This window comes from Balaenoptera acutorostrata, chromosome 7 (genome assembly GCF_949987535.1).
Source record: "Balaenoptera acutorostrata chromosome 7, mBalAcu1.1, whole genome shotgun sequence".
NCBI classification, from domain to species: Eukaryota; Metazoa; Chordata; class Mammalia; order Artiodactyla; family Balaenopteridae; genus Balaenoptera; species Balaenoptera acutorostrata.
Genome location: NC_080070.1, coordinates 99472282 through 99496174, shown reverse-complemented (window position 1 = coordinate 99496174; position 23893 = coordinate 99472282). Strand labels below are relative to the sequence as shown.

The 23893-nt window shown below is 37.4% G+C and overlaps 1 protein-coding gene and 1 non-coding gene across 12 annotated transcripts in view; one reads left to right on the top strand and one right to left on the bottom strand.

The window, feature by feature from the left end:
• The window catches only part of SRPK2 (SRSF protein kinase 2), a 229168-nt gene that overhangs the window by 89279 nt on the left and 115996 nt on the right, over positions 1-23893 (top strand). For 3 of the 11 annotated variants that reach the window (XM_057549519.1, XM_057549514.1, XM_057549520.1), the window contains exon 3: positions 8372-8435. The exons of the other annotated variants lie outside the window; for them this stretch is intronic. In XM_057549519.1, the coding sequence (XP_057405502.1) occupies positions 8372-8435 (64 nt within the window). The remainder of the gene's footprint in view (positions 1-8371; positions 8436-23893) is intronic. 11 annotated transcript variants of the gene reach the window in all.
• Positions 1100-1206, bottom strand: LOC114237076 (U6 spliceosomal RNA). The gene has a single exon (XR_003622863.2). It is a non-coding gene; the product is annotated as a U6 spliceosomal RNA (small nuclear RNA).

The following is a 23893-nucleotide window of genomic DNA, read 5'->3' as shown; positions in this document are numbered from 1 at the left end:
AGGAACCTCCATACTGTTCTCCATAGTGGCTGTATCAATTTACATTCCCACCAGCAGTGCAAGAGGGTTCCCCTTTTTCTACACCCTCTCCAGCATTTTTTAAAAATTTATTTAAAAAAATTTTTTTTGAATTTAATTTAATTTTTTATACAGCAGGTTCTTATTAGTTATCCATTTTATACATATTAGTGTATACATGTCAATCCCAATCGCCCAATTCATCCCACCACCACCACCACCCGCCCTGCCGCTTTCCCCCCTTGGTGTCCATACGTTTGTTCTCTACATCTGTGTCTCAATTTTTGCCCTGCAAACCGGTTCATCTGTACCATTTTTCTAGGTTCCACATATATGCGTTAATATACTATATTTGTTTTTCTCTTTCTGATTTACTTCAGTCTGTTATGACAGTCCCTATATACATCCACGTCTCAACAAATGACCCAATTTCATTCCTTTTTATGGCTGAGTAATAATTCCATTGTATATATGTACCACATCTTTATCCATTCGTCTGTCAATGGGCATTTAGGTTGCTTCCATGACCTGGCTATTGTAAATAGTGCTGCAGTGAACCTTGGGGTGCATGTGTCTTTTTGAATTATGGTTTTCTCTGGGTATATGCCCAGTAGTGGGATTGCTGGATCATACGGTAATTCTATTTTTATTTTTTTAAGGAACCTCCATACTGTTCTCCATAGTGGCTGTATCAATTTACATTCCCACCAACAGTGCAGGAGGGTTCCCTTTTCTCCACACCCTCTCCAGCATTTGTTGTTTGTAGATTTTTCGATGATGGCCATTCTGACCGGCATGAGGTGATACCTCACTGTAGTTTTGATTTGCATTTCTCTAATGATTAGTGATGTTGAGCATCCTTTCATGTGTTTGTTGGCAATCTGTATATCTTCTTTGGAGATATGTCTGTTTAGGTCTTCTGCCCATTTTTGGATTGGGTTGTTTGTTTTTTTGATATTGAGCTGCATGAGCTGTTTGTATATTTTGGAGATTAATCCTTTGTCAGTTGCTCCACTTGCAAATCTTTTCTCCCATTCTGAGGGTTGTCTTTTCGTCTTGTTTATGGTTTCCTTTGCTGTGAAAAAATATGGAAAGCTTCAGGAATTTGCGTGTCATCCTTGCGCAGGGGCCATGCTAATCTTCTCTCTATCGTTCCAGTTTTGGTATATGTGCTGCTTAAGTGAGTACAAAAGTTTTTAATTCTTACATTCAATGCATCTATTTATTCTTCTGTTTTTTGTGCTTTTGGTGTCATATTTAGGAAACTCTAACCTAATCCAAAATCAAGATTTACACCTATATTTCCTTTTAAAAGTTTTATACTTTCAGCCTTTATATTTAGGTCTTTGATCCAGTTTGAATTAATATTTTGTATATGGTATGAGACAGGAGTCCAACTTTATTCTTTTGCATGTGGACATCCAGTTTTGAGCACCATCTTTTGAAGATACTGTCTTTCCCCATTGAATGACCTTGGCACTTGTCAGAAATCGGTTGACTGTAATGTGAGGGTTTATTTCTGCACTCTAATTCTATTGCATTGATCTATATGTCTATCTTTATGCCAGTTCCCCACTGTTTTGATTACTGTAGCTTTGTAGTAAGTTTTGAAATCTATGTGTGAGCCTTGCAACTTTGTTCTACTTTTTTAAAGATGGTTTTGCCTATTCAGGGTCCCTTGACATTTCCATATGAATTTTAGGGTCAGCTTGTCGATTTCTGCAAAAAAAGGCAGTTGGAATTTTGATAGGGATTGTATGACTCTGTAGATCAATTTGAGGAATATTGCCATCTTAACAATTGTAAATCTTCCAATCCATGAACACAGGATGTCTTTCCGATTATTTGGGTTTTTAACTTTTTTCAACAGTGTTTTGTAGTTTTCAGTGTACAAGTCTCTCACCTTGGTTGAATTTATTCCTAAATATTTTATTGTTTTTGATGCTATTCTAAGTGGAGTTGTTTAGTCCTGGAATCTTGAGAAAATTTCTTAAACTTTCAAAGCTTCAGTTTCTATGCATGTAAAATGGAAATATTGAGTACCTACCTTCTCCAATTGTTGTGAGGATTAAATGAGTTAATTCATATAAGGGGCTTGAACAAGCTAGGTGGTTCAAGCTAAATGTTAAATATTAGAATGTGAACTCTCTAAGAGAAGGAATTTTGCCTTACATATTTTTGTGACATATTTTTTCTTCCCCCTGCTCAGGTAACACCTAGCTCAGTACCTGTTCTTACTGAAGGAATATAGAAGGGTGGAAAAATTGGACTATATCACATAAATTTCAGTTCCTAAGTTTGAAAGTTAATGTTGGTTAGGAGTTGGGGACACTAATTCCTCCTTATACGCACATATTTTGATATAGCTTGTTTTCTTACACATATAAATAAACCTTGCACAATAATTTTGTCACCTCTTAAGACAGTGAATTTTCTTTTTAAGATGGTTGAGTGAGCCTTGACTTCTTTGGTGAACCCACAGTTCTTTATGTGCCAAAATTGTAAATGAAATTAAACGGTCTTAATTTAGGACATTGTAAGTCATAATTTTAGAGAACCGAGTAGTTTCAGTTGTATATTAATATCTAGTACGAAAAACTATCTTTAGGTTAGCATTATAAAAATACTTCTTTTTTCTGATTACTGTTCTCTGATGTAATTTCTAAAATTCATATATTGTACCAGTAAAATATACAAGTGATAATTATTTTGTAAGTATAAAATGGAGAAAGTTTTAAAACTTGACTTCATGGTGACTAGAGCATTGGATCTCACCCTGAGTGTAACAGCTCAGTTATCTAAGAACTGTTGTTACTTCTTCTGTCTACCCAACAGAGCGAGGGTTGAGAGTGCCTTTGTTCTGTCTAGTGGCTAGATTAACTATTAATGATACTCTGCTGTGGTGAGAAACCTGTAGACAGTTTTCAGGGATTAATTTCATTACATTTCATTGCTAATAGAAGGCATTGATGGTGAGGCTAATAGAAATAGGAATTTATTTAAACATTCATATTTTCACACTTTAATGCAGTTTTGTATTTGTTTCTGAAATTCCTCAACATAAAAATAACGAAGCAACGGTAACAAGTACTGTGTGATGAACTTAAAGTTTTATGGTGCTCCATACAGCGTTAGGATGGATGATCTGGGGTCTTGGCCTGGTGCAGACACAACCCTAGCATTGGTCTCTTTTCTCTGCCTTCTTGCTTGGTGACTTCCGGGGGCGGGGGTGAGAAGGGGAATCCCAATTTTAGGGGATTGACCCACTTTCCTTACTAGGGTTTGGAAATCAATAACAAGTCTTTCCTTTTAAACTAGCATTTCTTTTGGGTTATAAGTTGCACTCAGAATAATAATTTAAAAACTGACAGAAGGAAAACATTTTCTTTAGTAAGTGAAGTTTCTTGTAAGTGGCAGCATTAGCTACCTTGAAAGTTTTAAGCCGGAAACCTAACCAGCCTGAGACCACCTCCTTCTTCTTCTCCTCCAGTCCCCCACCAATTCACCCCCACCCCAGCCCACCCCATTGTAGAGTTTGGAGCATACATATTGTTGGTTGGCACTGTGCTATATTCAGGAACATAAAGTAATACTGTTTTGGAATTATAGCAGGAGGAAATTTGATACCAGAAAAAGACTGCTTTTAAGGAAGGCGGGTGAAATTGAGACTTCATTTTGAAAAATAAAATCAGATTTTAGAAGTAAGCTTATTTTATTTAACAAAAGTTCAAGTTGTAGTTGAAAAATATGTACTGAGTTTACTGAGTTTTAGAAGGAAGAATGTATCAAGTGTTGATTGTTTCTGACATACATATTCGTATTAAGTTTTATATACAGTTGATCCCTGTGGGTTCTGAATCCGTGGATACTGAGGGCTGACTGTACTACCTCATTTATATAAGGGACTTGAGCATTCGTGGATTTTGTTATCAGCAGGGGGTAGGGGGTGGGGTGGGAGTCCTGGAACCAATCAGCGCCCCCTCCCACCCCATGAATACCAGGGGGTGACTAATAATATGACTGGATATCTTTTAAGTAGTAATACAACTGTAATGTTGGATATTTTTGCAGACTATTTAAGAGTATTATTATTTTCCCCCGTTAGTCTCTCATAATCAAATAATTATCATTCCTGAGACACTTAGCATATTATTGTCCTTGTTGATTACTCTTAACAATTATTAACCCTCTTAACTCCTTTCTATATTTGTCAGTGGGTTTGCCTGGGATTCTAACATTTCTTTAGTATTGTCCGTCAACTTTGTCTAAAGTTCCATCCTTTGTTGCAGATTTTCAGTGTTCGCTTTGCTCTGGACTTGCATTTTGTTTGAATTGTTGGGCTGTATGACCATCAGTGAGAGACTGAGCAGAGAAGGCATTTGGTGGGTGGGGGTAGAGGCTGGTGAAAATCAGGGACAGTTGTTTGAATGGTCAGTTTATCAATGGGCATTTTTTTGCACAATTTTTGCTTTTCTGTGCATTCTCATCACAAAGAAAACTTGAATAATGAATGCTGGGATAACAGGCACTCCTTTTTAGGCTAGACTGATCTTCGGGATGTTGGGAGCAGTTAATCATTGATCTTCCTAGATGTCTCAGAGAGCTTGCTTTACTCCTGTCCCTTTATGAAGAGGCTCTTTTGTGTCAGTCTCTTGAATTTTGAGTCAGGACCTCAGTACTTGGTCCCAGATGGTAATATCATGGATTGACACCTGAGCAGGAAAAGTGTCTGCAGGCCCTCTTGCGAGTTTAAACAGGAGCCCCTTAAAGATACTCGCTTAAGGTGAGAGAAGGCCATAAGTATGCATTCCAAGGCAGTAGAATCTGTGAACGAGTGAAGTAAAGAGGAGAAGTAGTTACTAGTTGGTAGCGAAGGGAGAAATGGAATTATCAGAGGAAATGGATCAGAGGTTTTGGCCGCCAGGATGGGGAAAGGTTAAGGTGGAGAACAATCCCTCGGAGCACTTGGTATTGTAACTGGGTTTCAAGAGCTGCCCCGTCTTCTGAACAAGATTCTGGTTCTGAGGCCTACTGAGGCATTTTTTTCCCTCCTCTTAACTTCTAGATGTATTCTTGCTGTATTATCCTGTCACCTGAAGTAACCTGAGCACATACCTGTTTCTTGTAGCCTGAAATGGCTCCAAATTTGCCAAGTGAGAGGAAATGTAGTAAATCTGTTAGAATAACACCGATGTTAAAAGGATGTAGGTCTACGAGTTTAGGTAGAACTGTTTGCCCAATTATGATGTCTTATTTAATTTCCACGTCATAAAAGTAACCGTCCTTTGTGAGCTCATGCTTGGTGTTTAGTGATCTTAAAGGACGCGGAAGCGGATCCTCTGCATGGGAGCCCTGTGTTACGCTTCTGCTGCTGTTGCTGTTAGGATTCTAGGTGGATTCGGGACGGCCCAGTTTCTCTTCTAGGGTCTGAATCTTTGAAGCACCTCCTTTTCTGGACTATGTTTGGTAGTAGTTACTGTTCACCGCTATTCCTTGTCAGGGTTCTTAGGGATTGGTTCAACTGTGCACCCTAAGTGTTCCAGGAGTCTTCAAACTCATGTTATTGAGTAGAAAATGAAGAATTAGAGATAGTAGGTACTACTTGCTTGTTTATTTGTGAAATAAGGAAATGTGAATTTAACAGGAAAACCGTAATTCATAAAGGAAAAGACTGGTGGGATTAATTGCAGAAAAATAAAGTATAGGGTCCTGGATACTGTGAAATATCCAGTATAGATATAGAAAAACAACTGATTTGGGGGATGTATTTGCAGTGTGTGTAAGAGAGCATCCTACGTGTGGTCATGGTAGTAGATGACTCAGGTGATCAGAGGTTCAGGACACTATTGGGGGGCCCAAGGCCCTTAACCAAGGGTGTTTGGAATCATATTGACATGAACATCAAAGCCCCCCAGGACTGTGGCGTTTATCGTGGTAGAATGAACATGGGGAGTAATCAGACCCATGGCTGGTATTGATAAGGATTAGATAGGAGTGTAGAGGGAATGCATGGCCCTCAGTGGATACAATGTTAACTTGGTATTTGTGAACATTCCTGAACCTTTCAGTCCTTCTGGAGCTATAAACAGATCTGAAGGTTTGAAGAAAATGTGAAAATCATGTTGGAAACCTTTCCATGAATTATTTGAAACCTTTTTGGTTTGTAGCTTCCAAAGTCACCAGCCAGAAAATGGTTTAGAGCTTTAGCTTTTCTTTCTAATATATGTAAGACAGACATATACTTCATTAGAGCTATGCAGTTTAATCTTGGAGACTTTCAGCTTAAGTGCACAGATATATAGAGATACACTGAAGTGTGAACTTTCTGTCTTTTTGGAATGAAAAATTGCCACAGTGAAGAAGAATTCAAGTGTCACCTCATTCCTACAGTGGCTAGTTGATAAACTGAGAATAATTCCTCTAGAAAGGAAGGCTGAGACACAGGTTAAAGTTTAATTTCCACATATAATAATATCAATACTATAGTGATAAAAAGGTGAATGTTAAGGTTGGTAGTAAGAAGGAGAAGGTGGATTAAAACTATAGAAAAGCTCTTTAAAATGGGACAGACCTAGTATACCTCATTAGGTCATTCAACAAATATTTATTTAGGATCCCATCCTTTGCTAGGCAGTGAGGGCTTATTACTACGTGCCAAGCACAACACTGCGTGCCTTTCATGGGTTATGTCATTCAATCCTTACAACAGCCCTTCATGTAGAATTATTATCCCCATTTTATAGGAGAGGAGATAGAGGCTTAGAGAGTTTATTTCCCCAAGGTCATATGGCTGTTAAAAATGATGGAGAAGCCTGCTTTCAAATCCTAGGCTGCTTGGCGGCGGATCCTGGAGCCTGAGTTCTTAAATGCCGTGCTCTTTTTAAACGGGGCGTTACTGAGCATTCACTGGGGCACCAGGTGCCAGGCTCTGTAATCCACGTAAGACTCCTCAAGGTAAGTTTCATTATCATCATCTCAATTTCACCACTGTGCTATGTGCTCTCCCCAGTGCTAGTTTGGCTGTAGCCTGTGGTAGATTCTATGCTCTCATTAGATATTCATGCCAGCTTTATAATGCCCATTGGATGAAGTTGTTAGCTTAAACAATTTGGAAAAACTCATATTTTAACAACACTGAGAGGATATTTCTGTACAGGCCCATTGTATTTTATGCAACTAGTTATTTTCCTTTCTCCTTTACATTTCATATTCCTTGGATTTCTAGAATCAAGATTCTTAAAAATTAAAATTCATTTTACCCTTTAAAAAAAAACCCCAAACTACTGAGGTCTACTTTGAAATCCTGAGACTGCCTATAGATTTAGTGGGATTGTGTTTTATTTTTGGTATGTGAATTTTTAAGATTTTGAATAGGAAAATGCATTTACAAATAGGAAAACAGCTTTATATGTGAAATAGTCTAGATAATAGGCCCACATCAGTTTTATTCATGTAAAATTATGTGCTTTATATTAATGGTTAATATTTTAAAGGAAATGTGTTAGGTTTTTTTTCCTTCTCTTTTTCCTCTTTTATTTTTATCTCACCTTCCCTTTTTGTCTATAATCTTTTTTTTCCGAATCAGTATCAGCAATGATCTTTTAATTAAATTGAATTGGCGCTTATATTTCTGTTGTAGATAGCGTTGTCAGTCCTCTCCTAAAAGGACAAGTATATTATCTGCTTGGTAACTGGGTGTTGCTGTTCACTTGTGCTGTGCTGCGAAGGAGGAGGGGAAAATTAAGGTGTAAAACAGAAGTGTTTTTCTAAAGGAGTTAGGGAGTAGATATAAATGTATCTTTAAAGACAATCAATATATTATAACAGATTAAAATATTTTTAGTCTAAAAATTGGGATTCTGGTTTAATATTTCATTCTTAAGTGATAAAAATGATTCACTGAGCCATATTTTTCAGGGCTGGTGAAATAGAAGTAGCCAAGGGTTGCCTATCTGTTTATTACAGTCTGTAACTTTATTACCCAGACTTCTCAAATTATCTGGTATGTTCAATCCAGTTGTTAGCATTTTTGGTTTGTATTTTAATTTGCTGCATTTAAAAATCTTCCTGTAGAGCCATGCTAGTTCTACCTTAAAAAAAGAAAACACCCCTCTGCTTGAAAGGAATGGTACTTCCTGCTTTCATAAACAGTCATGTGCATAGTTTAGCAAGGCCTGATGCCTCTGGAGCTTTTTCCCTTTATAGCACCATTGAATCCCAGTCCTAACAGAAGTACTGCGAATCTTGTGGCCTCATTTTGAACAAAAGGGATTAGAGAAGAAAAATCTCTTGATATAAGGCTTGAAAGCAAGGGCAGGCAATCTTGGTTGTGAATATTTTCTGATTTTTCCAGAAATCAAGCAGAAGATTGAGCTGCTGATGTCAGTTAACTCTGAGAAGTCGTCCTCTTCAGAAAGGTACAGCTACATCTCTTGCATGAACAATTAATGGTGTAGCATTGCTAAGAAACAAATCAGGGTGTATTTTTTTCTTGTCAAGTTTGCTATATAACGTATCGTATTGCATGCTGGTCATTGTGCTGTTTTGAAGACGTGTATTTCGGTAAGCTGTTCTGCTTTTACAAAGGGTAATTGATTTAAAAAAAAAAAATAGTGAAGCCTAATCAGCTGCAGCATGCACACCATAACACAGCAGACTGGTGGTTCGTGTGTGACAGCTGTTGAAGGCTTTAAAAAACAATATACTTAGCTAAAAAATAAACAGAAATCTTGCTTTCTTTAAGGAAATACTGGTACTAGGTTTGCTTCCTGTATTTTGAGGTTGTTGCTACACAAAATTACCAGTATTGTTTGTAAGATCTAGGTTAAAAATACTTAGCTTTTGGTTGTATTAAATATTTTCCTATGTGGAAAGGGAGTGCCATTTGTAAATAGCTTAGGAATTGCAAACCCACATATTAGTCACATTCTGAAAGAGAGATATGATGCTTCTTCAAGTCTGTGCTAGGAAATGGAACAGTCACTGCATGCAGTAATGGTTCATGCCTGCAGGTAAGGACAAAATGACTCAGAAGTATTTTTAAAGCAATTATTTTATCTGTCAATCGAATGATTATACCTGTAAGGAGATATTTTCATAAAATGCCTATTTTACTTAATAAATAGAATTAAGATATGTTTCTCTCAAGTCAGAAATGGGTCTATAGTTGCCTATTTTGATATGTAAATGTGTGTTCACTTCTGTTTACCAAAATTGTTTCTACTACATAATATTTTAAATTGAGGCTCTTGGGCATACAGTTGATGCTTACCTTTCTGTTGGTTACCTAATAGTTTATATGTAATGTTGGTATTTTGTATTAAGGTGCGTTGATTTATCTTTTCCCTGGTTAGTCTTCAGGGTTGTCTTTTTGTTCATAGATTTAATATTTAGGAAAATATTATGGAGAAATACTTTGGTAGTTGAAGAATGATATAGGAAAAACCCTGGAAAGAAAATGGGAGGTGAAGAACCCAGCATGGTAAAATGAATTTAATTATAGTACACTAGTGTATGGAGAACATGATGTGATGGCAAAATGATGACATTAAATCAATTTATTAGTATAATTGGGTGAAAGGCTCTGGCTTTAATTTAGGGAATTATGAATAAGGAAAATGTTACTGCCTTCTTTAGAGGTTGAACATAGAAAAATTCAGACACATTTGTGTTTATTTTTATGTAGCTTCTAACTTCTGGTTTGTGGCTAGCCATCCCATTTTAAGCATTCTCTTTGCTGAGATGAAAAACAATCTTCAGCCTTGTGAATATTCTGCCAGTAAAATGGTGGTGATGGGAAGGGGAGAGGATGGTGGTGTAAATAGTGAACGTACCGGGTACCAACTGTAATATTAGAGTTTTGTTACTACGAAGAGCATTCTTAATGGTATGACAACAATAATTACGTTGGCTTTTTTGAGTAGCATGTGCTCTCTATTGAGAAATTGAAGGTTAAACAGAATGGGTGAATATTATTGAGAAACAAGTTAGGAATGGGTGAGGTTTTTATAGTTAAAATACACTCTTATAAGGAAAGATTCTAAAATATTTGGTGATTACATATATTTATTTAAAAATTATTATTATTGTTTCATCTAAGCTCCTGTGGTTAAATTTGATGGAAAGAGAGGATGAATGCAGACATGATTTTAAAGTTTAGAAATCTGCCGCTGTGCTTATGACAACTCTATACACATTTTACCAGAGCTTGCTTGCTTTGTTTGTTACTCTTTTGGGGGGTGCTTACACATATATTTGGCAATTGTGATATGCTGACTTAATGGGTATAAATGTAGTTTATGGCTAAGCCAACACTTTGCCAACATAGAATATGTTTTATTAATGTAGAAATATTAAAAATAGAAATTACTCTTTTTTCCCCCTCCTTTAAATAAATTATACAATCATGGTCATCATTTGTCTTTTTAGTTTATTTGGAAGAACTTGAAAAACAAGAATCTGAAGTTTAAAAAAAAATTCATGGCTTAGGAAGACTATACTTGCCCCAGCAATTTAATAGTTTATAGTATCATGTAGCATTACCACCACATTCTGCAATTCCTTGTTCTCTAATCACCTAAATTTTTAAAGTCTTTGACTGTTTTATTTTAAATACTTATTTGAAGCATGGCATGAGTCTTAAAGATACTTGGCATTTACCTATAGTCAGTATTCCCATGTATTTATTGGTAAAAAGGATGAAGAGACCCTGTTTTTCTTTAAAGAGGGGAGAAGCTACTTGTGAGAAACCAAATTATCATATGTCACGACTGATTTTTGTTCACTGTCTGCAGTATAGCATGATCTTATGTATGTATGTGTGGCTGAGTTGGGTCTTCGTTGCTGCGCGTGGGCTTTCTCTAGTTGCGGTAAGCGGGGGCTACTCTTCATTGTGGTGCACGGGCTTCTCATTGCGGTGGCTTCTCTTGTTGCAGAGCACGGGCTCCAGGCCCGCCGGCTTCAGTAGTTGTGGCTCGCAGGCTCTAGAGCGCAGGCTCAGCAGTTGTGGCGCACGGGCTTAGTTGCTCCGCGGCATGTGGGATCTTCCTGGACCAGGGCTCGAACCCGTGTCCCCTGCATTGGCAGGTGAATTCTTAACCACTGCACCACCAGGGAAGTCCCCTAGCGTGATCGTTTGATATCTCAGAGAACCGAGTGGAGGAACGATGTTTTTAAGTACAAAATGTGATAGACATATAAACAGTGATGTGATATTCATAGTAATCTTTCCATCTCATATTTTTCACCCGCTTAATGAGAATTGCTAGTCCTGTGACAGCTGGTAGTGGTTGAATTATTATTATTTTTTTCAGACAGTATTGTAAAATGGGAAAAGCAAGACAAAAAATAAGCTTTATCTTTGTAGACTCTTAAGGATTATTCATTGAGAATACATACAAATATGATTTGAAGTTATATTATAATGGAGTTTTGAAGTTTTTTTGTGACCTGAATTAGAAAATATGTTAACAGATCTCAATACCACCTTGAAATTTAAATTTTTTTTTTTTTTTTTTTTTTACCTTTAACAGAATGGAGGGGTGTCCATTGAATATCATTTAGCAGGGGAGGTGCGGAGCACTTCTTTTCAGAATGGCTGACTCACAGGACAAAAAACAGTGGGGTGACAAAAGTTGTAATTTATTTTTTGGTTTTATATTTTGGAGAGAGAGAAAAATATCAACTTACCCATTTTTAAAATTAAGGACAGAGAACATTATTGAATGAATAAAAAAACAAATGAGCCTGATTTGTATGTTACTGCCAGTTAAGAGGAAGACATATCTGTTGCAAGAGAGTGCCCTTCTGCAGATTTTAGGAATAAACCCTACAGTGAATATTTTCCTTTTAATTGAGCTGCTGTCGGATAGATGGATTATATTCAGCTTAACCATGGTAGAGACAAGGGTCGAGCATAATTTTAGTTCTTCATCTGCCGCTACTTAGTGTAAAAAAAAAAATAAATAAAAGCCGTAAAAATTTATTTGATGCAAAAATTAGGTTTTTCAAGTTTTTGTTTCTTCTTGCCTTTTCCTAGCTAGAACACTCCAGGGATGTGGAAATTTATGGGGTTAGAGTAGGTGGGGAAGAGACGTATAGTAATAATGGTAATAGCTGGAAAAAAGGTAGTAATCATTTATTAAACATTTTCAGATACTAGTTCTAAGAGAGGAGAAAGCGGGGTGTGCTGTAGGGAGACTCTGATTAAATCATTCCCAGAAAGGTCCTGAGTGAACAGAAAGCCCTTCGCTCTGCCTCAAATTTTTTCAAACTCTATTACTACTTCTTCAGTGAACTCATGAACAAAATCGGACAATACTCAATACAGAAGAGTTGAGCCCAGAGTGCTGAGAGCTATGCTTCCCAGTCCGTCTAGGCTGAGTCCAGGGAGGGTTGAGGAGGTTTAGATAAGGGGCTTGAGAAGCTGAGAATCTGCATTCACACTAAGCATTGCCCACATCTGCTGTTGTAAAATGTGAATGGATGTTGTGATTAATAAGGTTCACAATTAGTCAAAAGTTAATGAAATATCAGTGCCTTTGTAGGATTGCATTTTCTCAGGGAACGGATTCTAAAAGGATCATCTCTTGTGTATGTGTTTTTGACATTTTTGGTGTTAAAAGGGGTCCTTATACTGGAATAGATATGAAGTAGTATCCTATATCTTTAGCATCCCACATAGCTAGCACATAGTTGACTTGACAAGTTGCTAGCTACCTTTTGAAGAAGAGAAAAAGGGAGAGGGAGAGATTATCATAAAAATAATTATGCTGTGGCTTATATTCTACGAATGCTATATAAACAGAATTGGTGAGAAGTGATGGAGATTGGTATGTTGCCCCTCCCCCAGTATAAGGGCATTTGAAATAACATAAAGAACCTGTGCTATTTTTGTGTATATATTTTAATTCCTTTTCTTAATTTAGAGCCTCTTCAGTGAAGAGAAAAAGGACATATGATAGTAATGCATGGTTGCAGAAAGCAAAAGGAGAAGTCTGGAAGGATCAGGAACACAGAAGGGAGAGAATAAATAAATAAGGATGGGACCAGATGAGGAGAGAAGAAAGTAAAGGATGTTCAGTGGAAAATGATCCAGGATCAAGGTGTCTTTTATTTGCTCTTATGTTGAGTATATTTTCCTCCATGTCTCTGTGGTGAATTAAGAGTAGTCGTGGGAGGAGAGCCAAATTTTATAACAGATTCTCTCTTCATTGGACCTGCCCCCTTCCCATTCCAACTCAAAGGGTAGGATGGGCAGCTAATGATAACTATTTTTTCCTTTTCCACCCCTCACTCTGCCACTCTTGGCTTTGTTTCTGTATTTGCAGGATAGAAGTATCTGAGATGTAGTTTTTCTTGAGTGGTGAGATGCGTTGACGGTGGCTGACTGGGTTGTCTTCCATCTATTCAATCTTTATGCTTTCTTCTGCTTTTATTTAATATTTTGTAATATTTAAATTGTAGATGTATATGGGAAAGTGCATAGATCACACACAGATCATTATAAAATTCAATTTATTGATTTTTTTTTTCTTGTGTAGTTTATGGTTTATGTGTTGTATCTAAGAAATCTTTGCCAAGCCCAAGGTCACTAAGGTTTTTGCTACGCTTACTTTTAGAAGTTTTCAGCTCTTCATATTTAAGTCTGTAATTCATTTTGGGCTTTAGTATTAAGGTAGAAATTGAGATTATTTCTGCACATGACTAGTCAGTTGTTTTATCTGTTTTTGAGTATTATATATAAACAGAAACCCTCTGTGTAGTCTTTTGGTCCGTCTTCTCCTGATGTTACCTATGTGAGATTCATCCGTGTTTTCATGTGTAGCTGTAATTGACTCAGTCTCATTGCTGTACAGTATTCACCATAGAAATATACCTCACAGTAGATAATCCATTCTGTTGATGAGCATGTGGGATGTTTGCAGGTGGTGGCTTTTAGGAATAGTGCTTCTGCGAGCCTTTGTATACCTGTCTTTTGGCGAATGAACCTTTGCATACCATTTCTGTTGCGTGTCGTTCCTGGGAGCGCCGTTGCTGAGCTTCGGTGGGTATTGCCAGCTTTACAAAGTGAACGTGCCAGTCTGCACCCTCACCAGCTGTGCTCCAGGGCCTTGCCAACTGGTACTGTGTATTCTTTCTCTCTTCCCTCCCCTTTCCTTTTCCCTTTCCTCCTTTCCTCCTTTCTCTTGTAGCATTCTGGTTGGTGTGCCGGGGTGACCCAGAGTTTGAACCTTTTTGAGGAGGATTAGAAGCAAATAGGGGACTATTTCTGAGTACCATCTCTTATGAAGAAGATCACAATGAGAAGTTTAGACCAAACAGGAACCACAGGGTGTAGTCATTTGAGGTACTGCTCTCCCACAGACTGTTTCTAGTCTAGTCTTTTACCTGGGTCTTAGAGGCCACGGGTGTTAACATCAGTTTTCAGATTTGGTTTCAGTAACAAAGCCATTTCTTCAGCTGAACCTTATTAGAAACCTCTCAGGTAAAACATATAAAAGACAAGCTTGGACTGGGAAGCTGGGAAGTGACCAGAACCCAACAGTTGTTAGTACTCAGCCCCCCACCCCTGAGAACCCCTCCCTAGAGCTCCAGCCCTCTCTACTTTAAAACTCTTTTTTTAAAAAGAGCTCCTGACTTACTTACTTATTTATTTATTTATTTATTTATTTATTTATTTAGGCTGTGTTGGGTCTTCGTTTCTGTGCGAGGGCTTTCTCTAGTTACGGCAAGTGGGAGCCACTCTTCATCACGGTGCGCGGGCCTCTCACTATCACGGCCCCTCTTGTTGCGGGGCGCAGGCTCAGTAGCTGTGGCTCACGGGCCTAGTTGCTCCGTGGCATGTGAGATCTTCCCAGACCAGGGCTTGAACCCGTGTCCCCTGCATTGACAGGCAGATTCTCAATCACTGCGCCACCAGGGAAGCCCCCTAAAACTCTTGATGTAGGTAGGCCACACAGATCTGACGAAGAAATTACGACATTTTGGTATGTTTTGGTCTAGATGCAGTTCCTAAATTATTTTGTTAGTTTGTAACCTATTTAAACTTTGATTCTGTTTCCGGATGCCTCTTGGGAGGGTTGCCACATTACAGCCAGAGCAAACCTTTCAGAATGCAGATCTGCTCAGGTAGGTAACTCCACTTTACAAACTCTTCTGCTGTCTTCCCATTGTTCTTGGCATAAAGGTAAGCTCCATACCTGGGCCATTGAGCACCTATACTCTCCAGCCTAGACTCAGACTCCTTGACTTTGGTCATGTTCCTCCTGCCTTGCTGTTTTGCTGCTCCCAGCCCTCTCATCTCAAGGAAGCCCTGCCTAGGTCAAATTACGCCTGTTAGAACCCGTTACAGAACCGTGCATCTCTCCTTTGCAGCATTTGTCACAGCTGCTGTTTGACAGTGGGCAGTATCGGTGACATTTGGTCTGCTTACTGGTTTACTTAACTATTAGCTCCAACTTATGATCTTAAATATAGAAGTGCTCTCATCACAAAATATTTTTATTTTATGTCATCATTTGCAGCTTATAAACTATGAACTTTGTGGGAAGACTTTTTACGTTATAGGGAGATATCTATTTCTATGGTATTGGCATAGATTAATAAATTATAGCCATATATTGTTATAGTCAATTATATATATGTAATCTACAGTCAAGTATAGTCATAAGCTAATTTAACTCTTATGAACTGCAAGGTTACAAATCTTAGGTTTTTCTATCACCATAAAAATGCACAGTTTATTATTATTATATATATATATTTTTTATATATTTGTTTTAATGTAAAATAGAAATTAAAGTAAATCTGAACACTTTCCATCTTTGCGCCATACTGGTAACATCAAACCATATAGCCTTTTATTTCCCAAATGTCAGTATTTTGAATATCATCTTGGTGCTTTGTCATGATTGCACTCCACCCTCTACTGTTTACTTAATATCTTTTTTTGTTTATTTTTTTACTGTGATAAAATACATACGACATAAAATTTTATAATGCTCTTTAAATGTTAATTTTCTTTAAAAGGGAATCTTTCTATCACTACCAGAACGGGAGAAACAGTATCATTTGCCTTTAAAAACAATTACTGTTAAATCCTGTCTAGATTCTGTTGTCTGATAAAGGCTTCAGGCCTGAGCCATATGCTCCCTCTGTTTACAAGGGAAATTAAATTGGCCAGTGTCATAAACGCACTTAAGTATGTGTTAGCACCAAAGTGAGACTTGCTCTTTCATATACTTAGATTTAAAGAAACTTGGGAAAGGAGTAGTTTTCTCAGTATGTGATTCAATACCTAGTCCAAAGTATCACCTAAGATTATTTTATATACCAGCAGTGGCACTTCTTCACTCTGGGAACCCCCTTCCCCCAAAATGGTAGTTCAGGGAAGTTTTGAACAAATGTGAGCAGCTATTATAAGAATAACAATGGCAACAATAAAAAAAATAGCTCTAAATAATCATATTGCAGATTCCCTTTGGGGCAGAATTCTTTATGTACCAGTAGTTGGAAGAAATTAAGACTAATTTTAGTATAGATTACATTTGTCATCTATCCATCCTGCAGTCATCCATCCAACATTTATCAGCAGCTGCTATGTACTAGCCACTCAGTTATTGGGAAATCAGGGAGCAGCAACGGCAGCACAAAAGCAGAAGAGGCTTTGGTGGGTGGCTTACCCCTGACATACCTTGGTCGTTTTCTTGGGTGTGCAGTTTTGAGTTACTGTATCATGGATGACTCTATGGTGGGAGGCCATTGGCACTCTTTGAAAGAATTACAAATAACCAGTAATTGCATTTTGGGGGAACTTATATTAAGACTAGTGCTGTGGTGTGAAGAGTTACAAACACAGTTGTCTCCCGACGGCCACTATAAGCGATGAGGGCCTCTTGGGGACTCTGGCAACCTGGAGACCACAACCCCATCTAAAGAGGTGACAGCTGATTAGCTTCTGCTGATAACTGCCATGTTGAAATACAGACCAAGTTGTGCCAGTTCTTGTGATTTTTAGGAAAAGTTGAAAATTTGCTTTTCATGTAACATCTCATTTTAAATGATGGTGCAGATTAAAAAACAAAACAAAACACAAACTTGTACCAGTCATTAAAAAAAAAAAAGTATCTTATCTAAAGTCTGTTCATGATAAACATTCTTCTACTGTACTGTAGCACATTGATTTACGATTTGTGAACCACAGACCTGTGCAGATTTGCTGAGTTTCAAATCCTGTGAGTACTAAGCATTATCTATAGAATACAAGTCAAACAGTTGTCTTGTTAAGAGATGTGTTTATGGGTTTCTCTGACATTTCAAATGTGCAAAAGCACTGGTGACTACTCCTCTAATAACCACATACTAAGATACCAAAAATTCAGTAAGATATCAACTGTTTAGAGTAGGAAGAACACCCAAAAGAGATGCATTTCTCAAACTGGGGAGTTGTTATCTTCATTTATTTATTCTACAAATATTTATTAAGTACCCATTATGGTGGAACTTAAACTTTAGTAAATAATCTGAAAATTACAGAGGTAGAACAGTGTTCAGCTTGTACAACTGCCACCTCATCCTTTTTCTCCTTTCCCCCTTTCCTTCTTTTTCCTCTTTGCCTCCATCCCTCTCCACAAAAAAGATTTTGAGGCTAGCTAGAATAATATCTACAATGCAGTAAAAAAGGGTCAGAGAAAATTCAGGTCAGGGTAGAAGGTTACGAGGGAGGACAGTCAGATGCACACCCCGATATGTGGTGTTTGCTGTGCAGCTCCTGAAGGTGACTGACAAATCTGGCTTTATGTTTTCCGACAGCCAAACTAAAGAAAAAAAACGTAACATTGCTCTTATTATCTGTAAGGAGAAAATACACTAGTTTATTCAGGAGAACCAAACTTTCCGTAATTACGATTATTATTATTTAACATAATCTTTCCCACATATCTCAGAAGATACATTTATTCATTTTAGAAAACTCAGATTAAAAAGAAAACAAAAAGCACCATGCTTTTATCATTAAAGGTCAGTCATGGTTATTAATTTTTTAAGTTTAATTTTTTGTCTTAGTGTAATGTATACCTATAAAATTTAAGCAGATTTACTTTAACATTTAATAACACCATCACCAACAAGAAAACCCAGTATCATACTGACAAATTATTTTGGAATTAGCTTTTCACACTTAACTTATGCAATTTTCCTGATGTTATTAAGTAATCTTCAATAGCATCATTTTTTTAAATGCTATAATTTTAAAAGGCTGCACAGGACTGAGTCCATGATATGGATGGATGTACCATAATTTTATTTATTGAGTCTTGATCTTAGAAATGGAATCACTTACAAAGCCAACTTGTAAAGCTCTCGATAGAGAGTGTTAAATTGCCTCCAGAAAGTGCAGCTTTACACTCTCACTGGCAGTGTATAATGAACCTTTTTGTTTACACGCTGATTTGGGATTCTTACATTAGTCTCTTTTTCAGTGTTGTATAGATGACTCTGAGCAATATGCCAGGCGATGTCGACTTATCAGTCCCTCTGCTCCTTGCGTCTTCCCTCTAGTAAAGCCAAATGTTGTTGTGGTACCTTTGGTGTTTCATTGGGTGTTCATAAGTGAAAGTGAGTTCAGTACGATCCACTTTAACAAGATATAAGACACATTCAACTGTTGTATTCACTTAGGCATTTATTATTGATAAATGCCTTGGGTGTAGTTAGTGTTCATGCTGATGAATCTTAATTTTGTAAGAGATTTCAAGAAGTTAAATGGTCTAAGCTTCTCACTCCAGATAGATGACATAACATTCAACACAGATGGTTGGTTTTCCCTTTTTGTTTTATTTTTTTTTTTAAGATACAGGAATTAAGATTCTCAAACCTACCTTGTTAAACCAGAGCCTTGTGGATGTTCAGTAAGTATTCACTGACTATTGCAAAATTTAATCACCTTTTTAGTCAAGATCTTCCTTTTGACAAAATGCATTTTTCTTGCTGGAGTTTGAATCTTTTGGGGGGAGTAGGGCTAGGGAGTATGTTTCGTAGAGCAGGAGGACTGGAATCTAAAGTCCAAATCCTCAGGTTAGCCTTTCAGGCTGAGGAAGCAGCATGGCAGAAGTCAGAGTGAAATGAAATGTCGTGGTACCATCTGGGAGCTCTAAATAATTCCATAAGGCTGGGAAGGAGGTAGAGGAGAAGATTGGAAAATAGGTGAGAGAGAGATGATGTACTCTGGTGGCAAGGACTCTTCTATGCAGTGGTAAGGTTTTTGAATTCTGTGCTGTCGTTTACAAGGATCATTGAAAGGTTTCAGTAAGGGAGGTGTTCTGCCTATGTTGAGAACAGGTGCGTGCTCCTTAGGGCATAGAGTAAGGTTTTTCAAGGAAGTTCAAAGAAATGCATTTTTTTTCTTCTAGGATTGAAGGTTGTAGTATATCCTGTAGAGTTGGTGGCCAAATGTTGTTCTTCTGTTCTAGAAATGGATAGAAAAATTATAGCAGTATTTACCATTTGAGTGAGAGAGGGCAGATGAATTCCTTGATTCTGGGAGGATTACCAAGAGAGGCTATGAAATATGTTTTTCTTCAAGGCTTTAAAAAGAGGGTGGTTCCTTATTTATTTGGATGGGTAGAGATACTCTAAAGACAGATTGTTGGCCTGCTGAACCTTAAGTATTTTTTCTATGTTATATATGGTTAATCATGATTGCAAGATTCCTGATAATCATGAATATGAAATATTAAAAATATGAAATGTTCGTCTCAAAATGTTCTATCAACAATTTGTGACAGAAGTCTTTTCCCGGTGGATATATAAAGCATCACTTCTGTAAATTATTTAAAACATTCTAGGCCAGTGCTGTACGATAGACTTTCTGTAGTGATGGAAGGTTCTATAATATAGGCATGCCTTACAGAGCATCAGATAAGTGGCTCTCATGACCAAAGAATAAATTTTAAATTTTATTTGACTTTAATTTAAAATTTAAAGCACTGAATAATATTTTCAGATGAGAATGCCCGTGACCTCTGTTGTTTTAACCTTTCTTTTTTCATTTAGAAAATAATACATATATATATATATATATATATATATATATATTTATAAATTTATTTATTTATTTGTTTTAGTTTTGGCTGCGTTGGGTCTTCATTGCTGCACACGGGGTTTCTCTAGTTGCGGGGAGTGCGGGTGACTCTTGGTTGCGGTGCGTGGTCTTCTCACGGCAGTGGCTTCTCTAGTTGCGGAGCACCGGCTCTAGGCGCATGGGCTTCAGTAGTTGTGGCACATGGGCTCAGTAGTTGTGGCTCGCGGGCTCTAGAGCACAGGCTCCGTAGTTGTGGCGCATGGGATTAGTTGCTTCACGGCATGTGGGATATTCCGGGACCAGGGATCGAACCTGTGTCAGGTTAATTACTAACCTGAATTAGTAGGTGGATTCTTAACCGCTGCGCCACCAGGGAAGCCCTCCTTATTGTTTTTCTTTCCTGATCTTCGCCCTATCCTATTCCATTTTCTTACTATTTTGCTCTTTTTATGCTGAGAGTATTATAGTGTATGGGTAAAATAGTTTATTTACTTTATTTTAACTCAAATTGGTCATATAAAGGAAATTGCATTCACTATTTATCCTTTGATAAACATATTTTTAGTTTTTTGCTTAGTCCCCCTTCCTCTTTTAAGGGAGAAAAATATCACTTAATTATTTGCCATCACACCATTTAACTAAATTTTAAGTCTTCTTTTTAATGTTCTACTAACTTAACAGTGTCTATTAATAGAAAAAGCAATAATTCAGTTTCCTAAATGTTTGGTTTTAAAGAGAAAGATAAAATGAGACAGACAAATTTCCAAGTCTGTGTTATCTGATGAATTCGTGGTTTAAGGTATTCAACGCGTATACACATACACAGATTATTCTCAGTTTGTTTTTCTTGATATTGTTTTAGCCAGAGCTTAACAAAAAAACCAAAGGACTTCTCTGGTGGTCCTGCATGACCCACGGCACGGCCAAAAACAAAAAACAAAATTTGATTTGAAAATCAGTTCTTGTCCCCCTCACTAGCCTTTTCCCCTCACTAGCCTCCCCCCACCCCCCCTTAACAGTTCAGTAGTGATTTATGATAGTATTCTTTGGACTCCGAATGAAAAGGGACATCCTGTTTTGGGGGTCAGGATAATCCTTAGCTTGCAGGAGGAGCCTCTGTTTAATGCTGGGCTGAAGAAAGTTTACAGTTATGTTGACTACAAAGTTATATTCATTTGTGGAAAAGGAAGTCTGATGGGGTTAAACATAGAATTGTGGAAGAAAGATTTTTATTTTGTTGCTCAGCTCAGTCTTTTTAAGAAAAAGAGATTCAATGCTTGCTTGCTTTTTGCATATTTTATTAGTTTTAATTTGACAGTCTGTTTGAATAAATGAAAGACTTCTCTAGAGGAATGCTTGCTTGGCTGGCTGCCTGTGATACAATACATAAACACCTTGGTTTGTTATATGTGATTTTCTTTTCAGTTTAGGACTGTCATTTTTTTCTGAGCTTTTGTAGGTGAAGGGAGAGTATTGATGGATTTATTGCTGTTGTGGTATCTTTGTATACTTCTCTTTCACTGTAGATGCAAGTATCTATTTCACAGTGAACAAATCAAGAACTTGTGTGTAATGAGCTGTGCAGTGTCCCGTTCACCCTCGCTTTGTTCCTCCATGGTCACATCCCCTTAGAAGTTTCTGCTGCTGTTGCTGCCCTGAAGTCAGCCATGTTCCCAGCAGCAGCTTAGGCCCTATTTTGTGGTCCCCTGAGGAAAAATAGTTATTATCCCCCGCTTCTCTCAGTGTTATTATAAAATATTTAATGGCTGATGACAAAGATGGAACGGATTTTCATAGTAGTAAAACTTAGCGCTAATCACCCATCTGATTGTTTAATGGAATCACAGATTTTTATGGAAAACATTAAAGGCCTTCTCTTTCTTAGGACTAGATGTTATGAAGTATCTGTTTGTAGAAATACTTCTAGATAAATGCAAATCAAGCATTTTCCAAGACATTTCTTCAAATTTAATATTTTAAAAGTGGATCCACAGACGTTAACTTTTTCTAAAGTTGAGGCGCTCTCTAGTTACCTGATGTGACTTGAGGCGCTCTCTAGTTACCTGATGTGACTTGGTACTTTATGTAACTCTGAACTTTTAAATTCCCATTAAGGGTTCAGTGGCATCACTCCTTGCATGTATGTAAGTTAAAAGCTGTATGTCTGCAAATGTGAAATTATGTAATGACTGACATCATGTCCCCCAGCAAGCCCAACACAGCTAACAGCAGCCTTTTCTCCAGTGATACAACATGTAAGTTTTTCTTTTCTTGCACTGTTTGCATTTGAGGGCATGTGGTGCAAAATAATGTATTTAAATTTAAACAGTAGAATAACATTCAGCTCAATGATAGAATCATGCTTTGAGAAGCACATGGGCAACAAGAGCTCATGTGAAGGAATCGAAGATTTACCGTCATGTCTCATGTCGTTCCAAGTCATAGGCTTATTGAAAGGAATGTTTGGAGCAATCGCCACATTATCAACATTATTGTTTTCCCTCTAACTTTAATATAGTTGAGATGGTGAAGGTAAAAGTGCATTTATGAATGATGCGGCTCAGTTATAACGATTCATTTTCATTAACCAATCAAAAGCATTTAACTTGTTCTTTTGACCAGGCATAGATAGATGAATGTAATGATGAAAATTATCATAGCAAGAAGGGAAATTGGAGATCCATTGTATCCTCCACCCTTGTTTTCTGCATAAGAAAAAGTGATGCCTGAAATACTGAAGTGATGCATCTAAGATTCCACATAGGATTCTTGTAAACCAGTAACTTTCAGTATTTAAATTTGGAGTCTTGGAACATTGCATAATGCAATTGGTTTGCCCAGTTCCCTTTCTCTTCTTTAAGAAAACCAAGAATGATTATTTTAAATTATACTAGTACTGTTTTTTTATATCTGCTCTAGCCAGAGCATGGAAGAAATAATGTTAAATGCCTTTCGTTTTACAGCACATTTTCCTATTCACTATTAATTCTTTAAGAAATGCTTGTAGAAGCATACTGTAGATGGTTCTATTCCCACTTTGTAGGTAACAAAACCAGTATGTTTACGATTTAACAATGTCACACCTCAGTTAGTGGTAAAAGTACCCTCAGAGCTATGTTTTGCAGCTCCAACCCCTGTGCTCAGGGCACATTGTCTGAAAACAGAGATTTTGAGTATTTTTATGTAGTAGGTGTCCTGAGTCAGGTTGCATGCATTTAATAAGAGTTCATACTCTTCATTTCTTTCTCCAGTAACTTCAACATGTAAGTACCAAAAAGGAAAGAGATTAGGAGTGCCAACCTTTGCCATGAAACAGAGCAGGTATAACTAGCACACATGGACAGAATTCACATTTTTGCTGTCTTCTACCCTATTGCTCATCCTGGTTAACCGTTGTGTATCTCAGTGCTTCACACTCAGCTACCTGATGCTGCGAACCATTCACATAAAGGGAAAGCTTCCCTTTTCTGGAAATGCCACTCATCAGCAGATTTCACTCTTAGGCAATCCCTTTTCTCCTGACAGTTCTAGGCAAATGAAAGATTGTTGTCACTAACTGGCCACCTTTCAAAATTGGTAAAATTTATAGTTGATTGTCTTCAGTATTCAAAATATCTGGCACTAAGATAGATATGCTGAATACAGAAGGTTTCTTTGTTAGTGTAGAAATTGGAATAGAAGATGAAGTAAAAGTGATCCTTCTCAGTTTCTCTTTTGATTTCTTCTTTATTGCATACATTGGCCCTTCCTCAGGGTCTCAGTGTGAGGTCTGTTGCTCTTCTCATGCATTCTCTC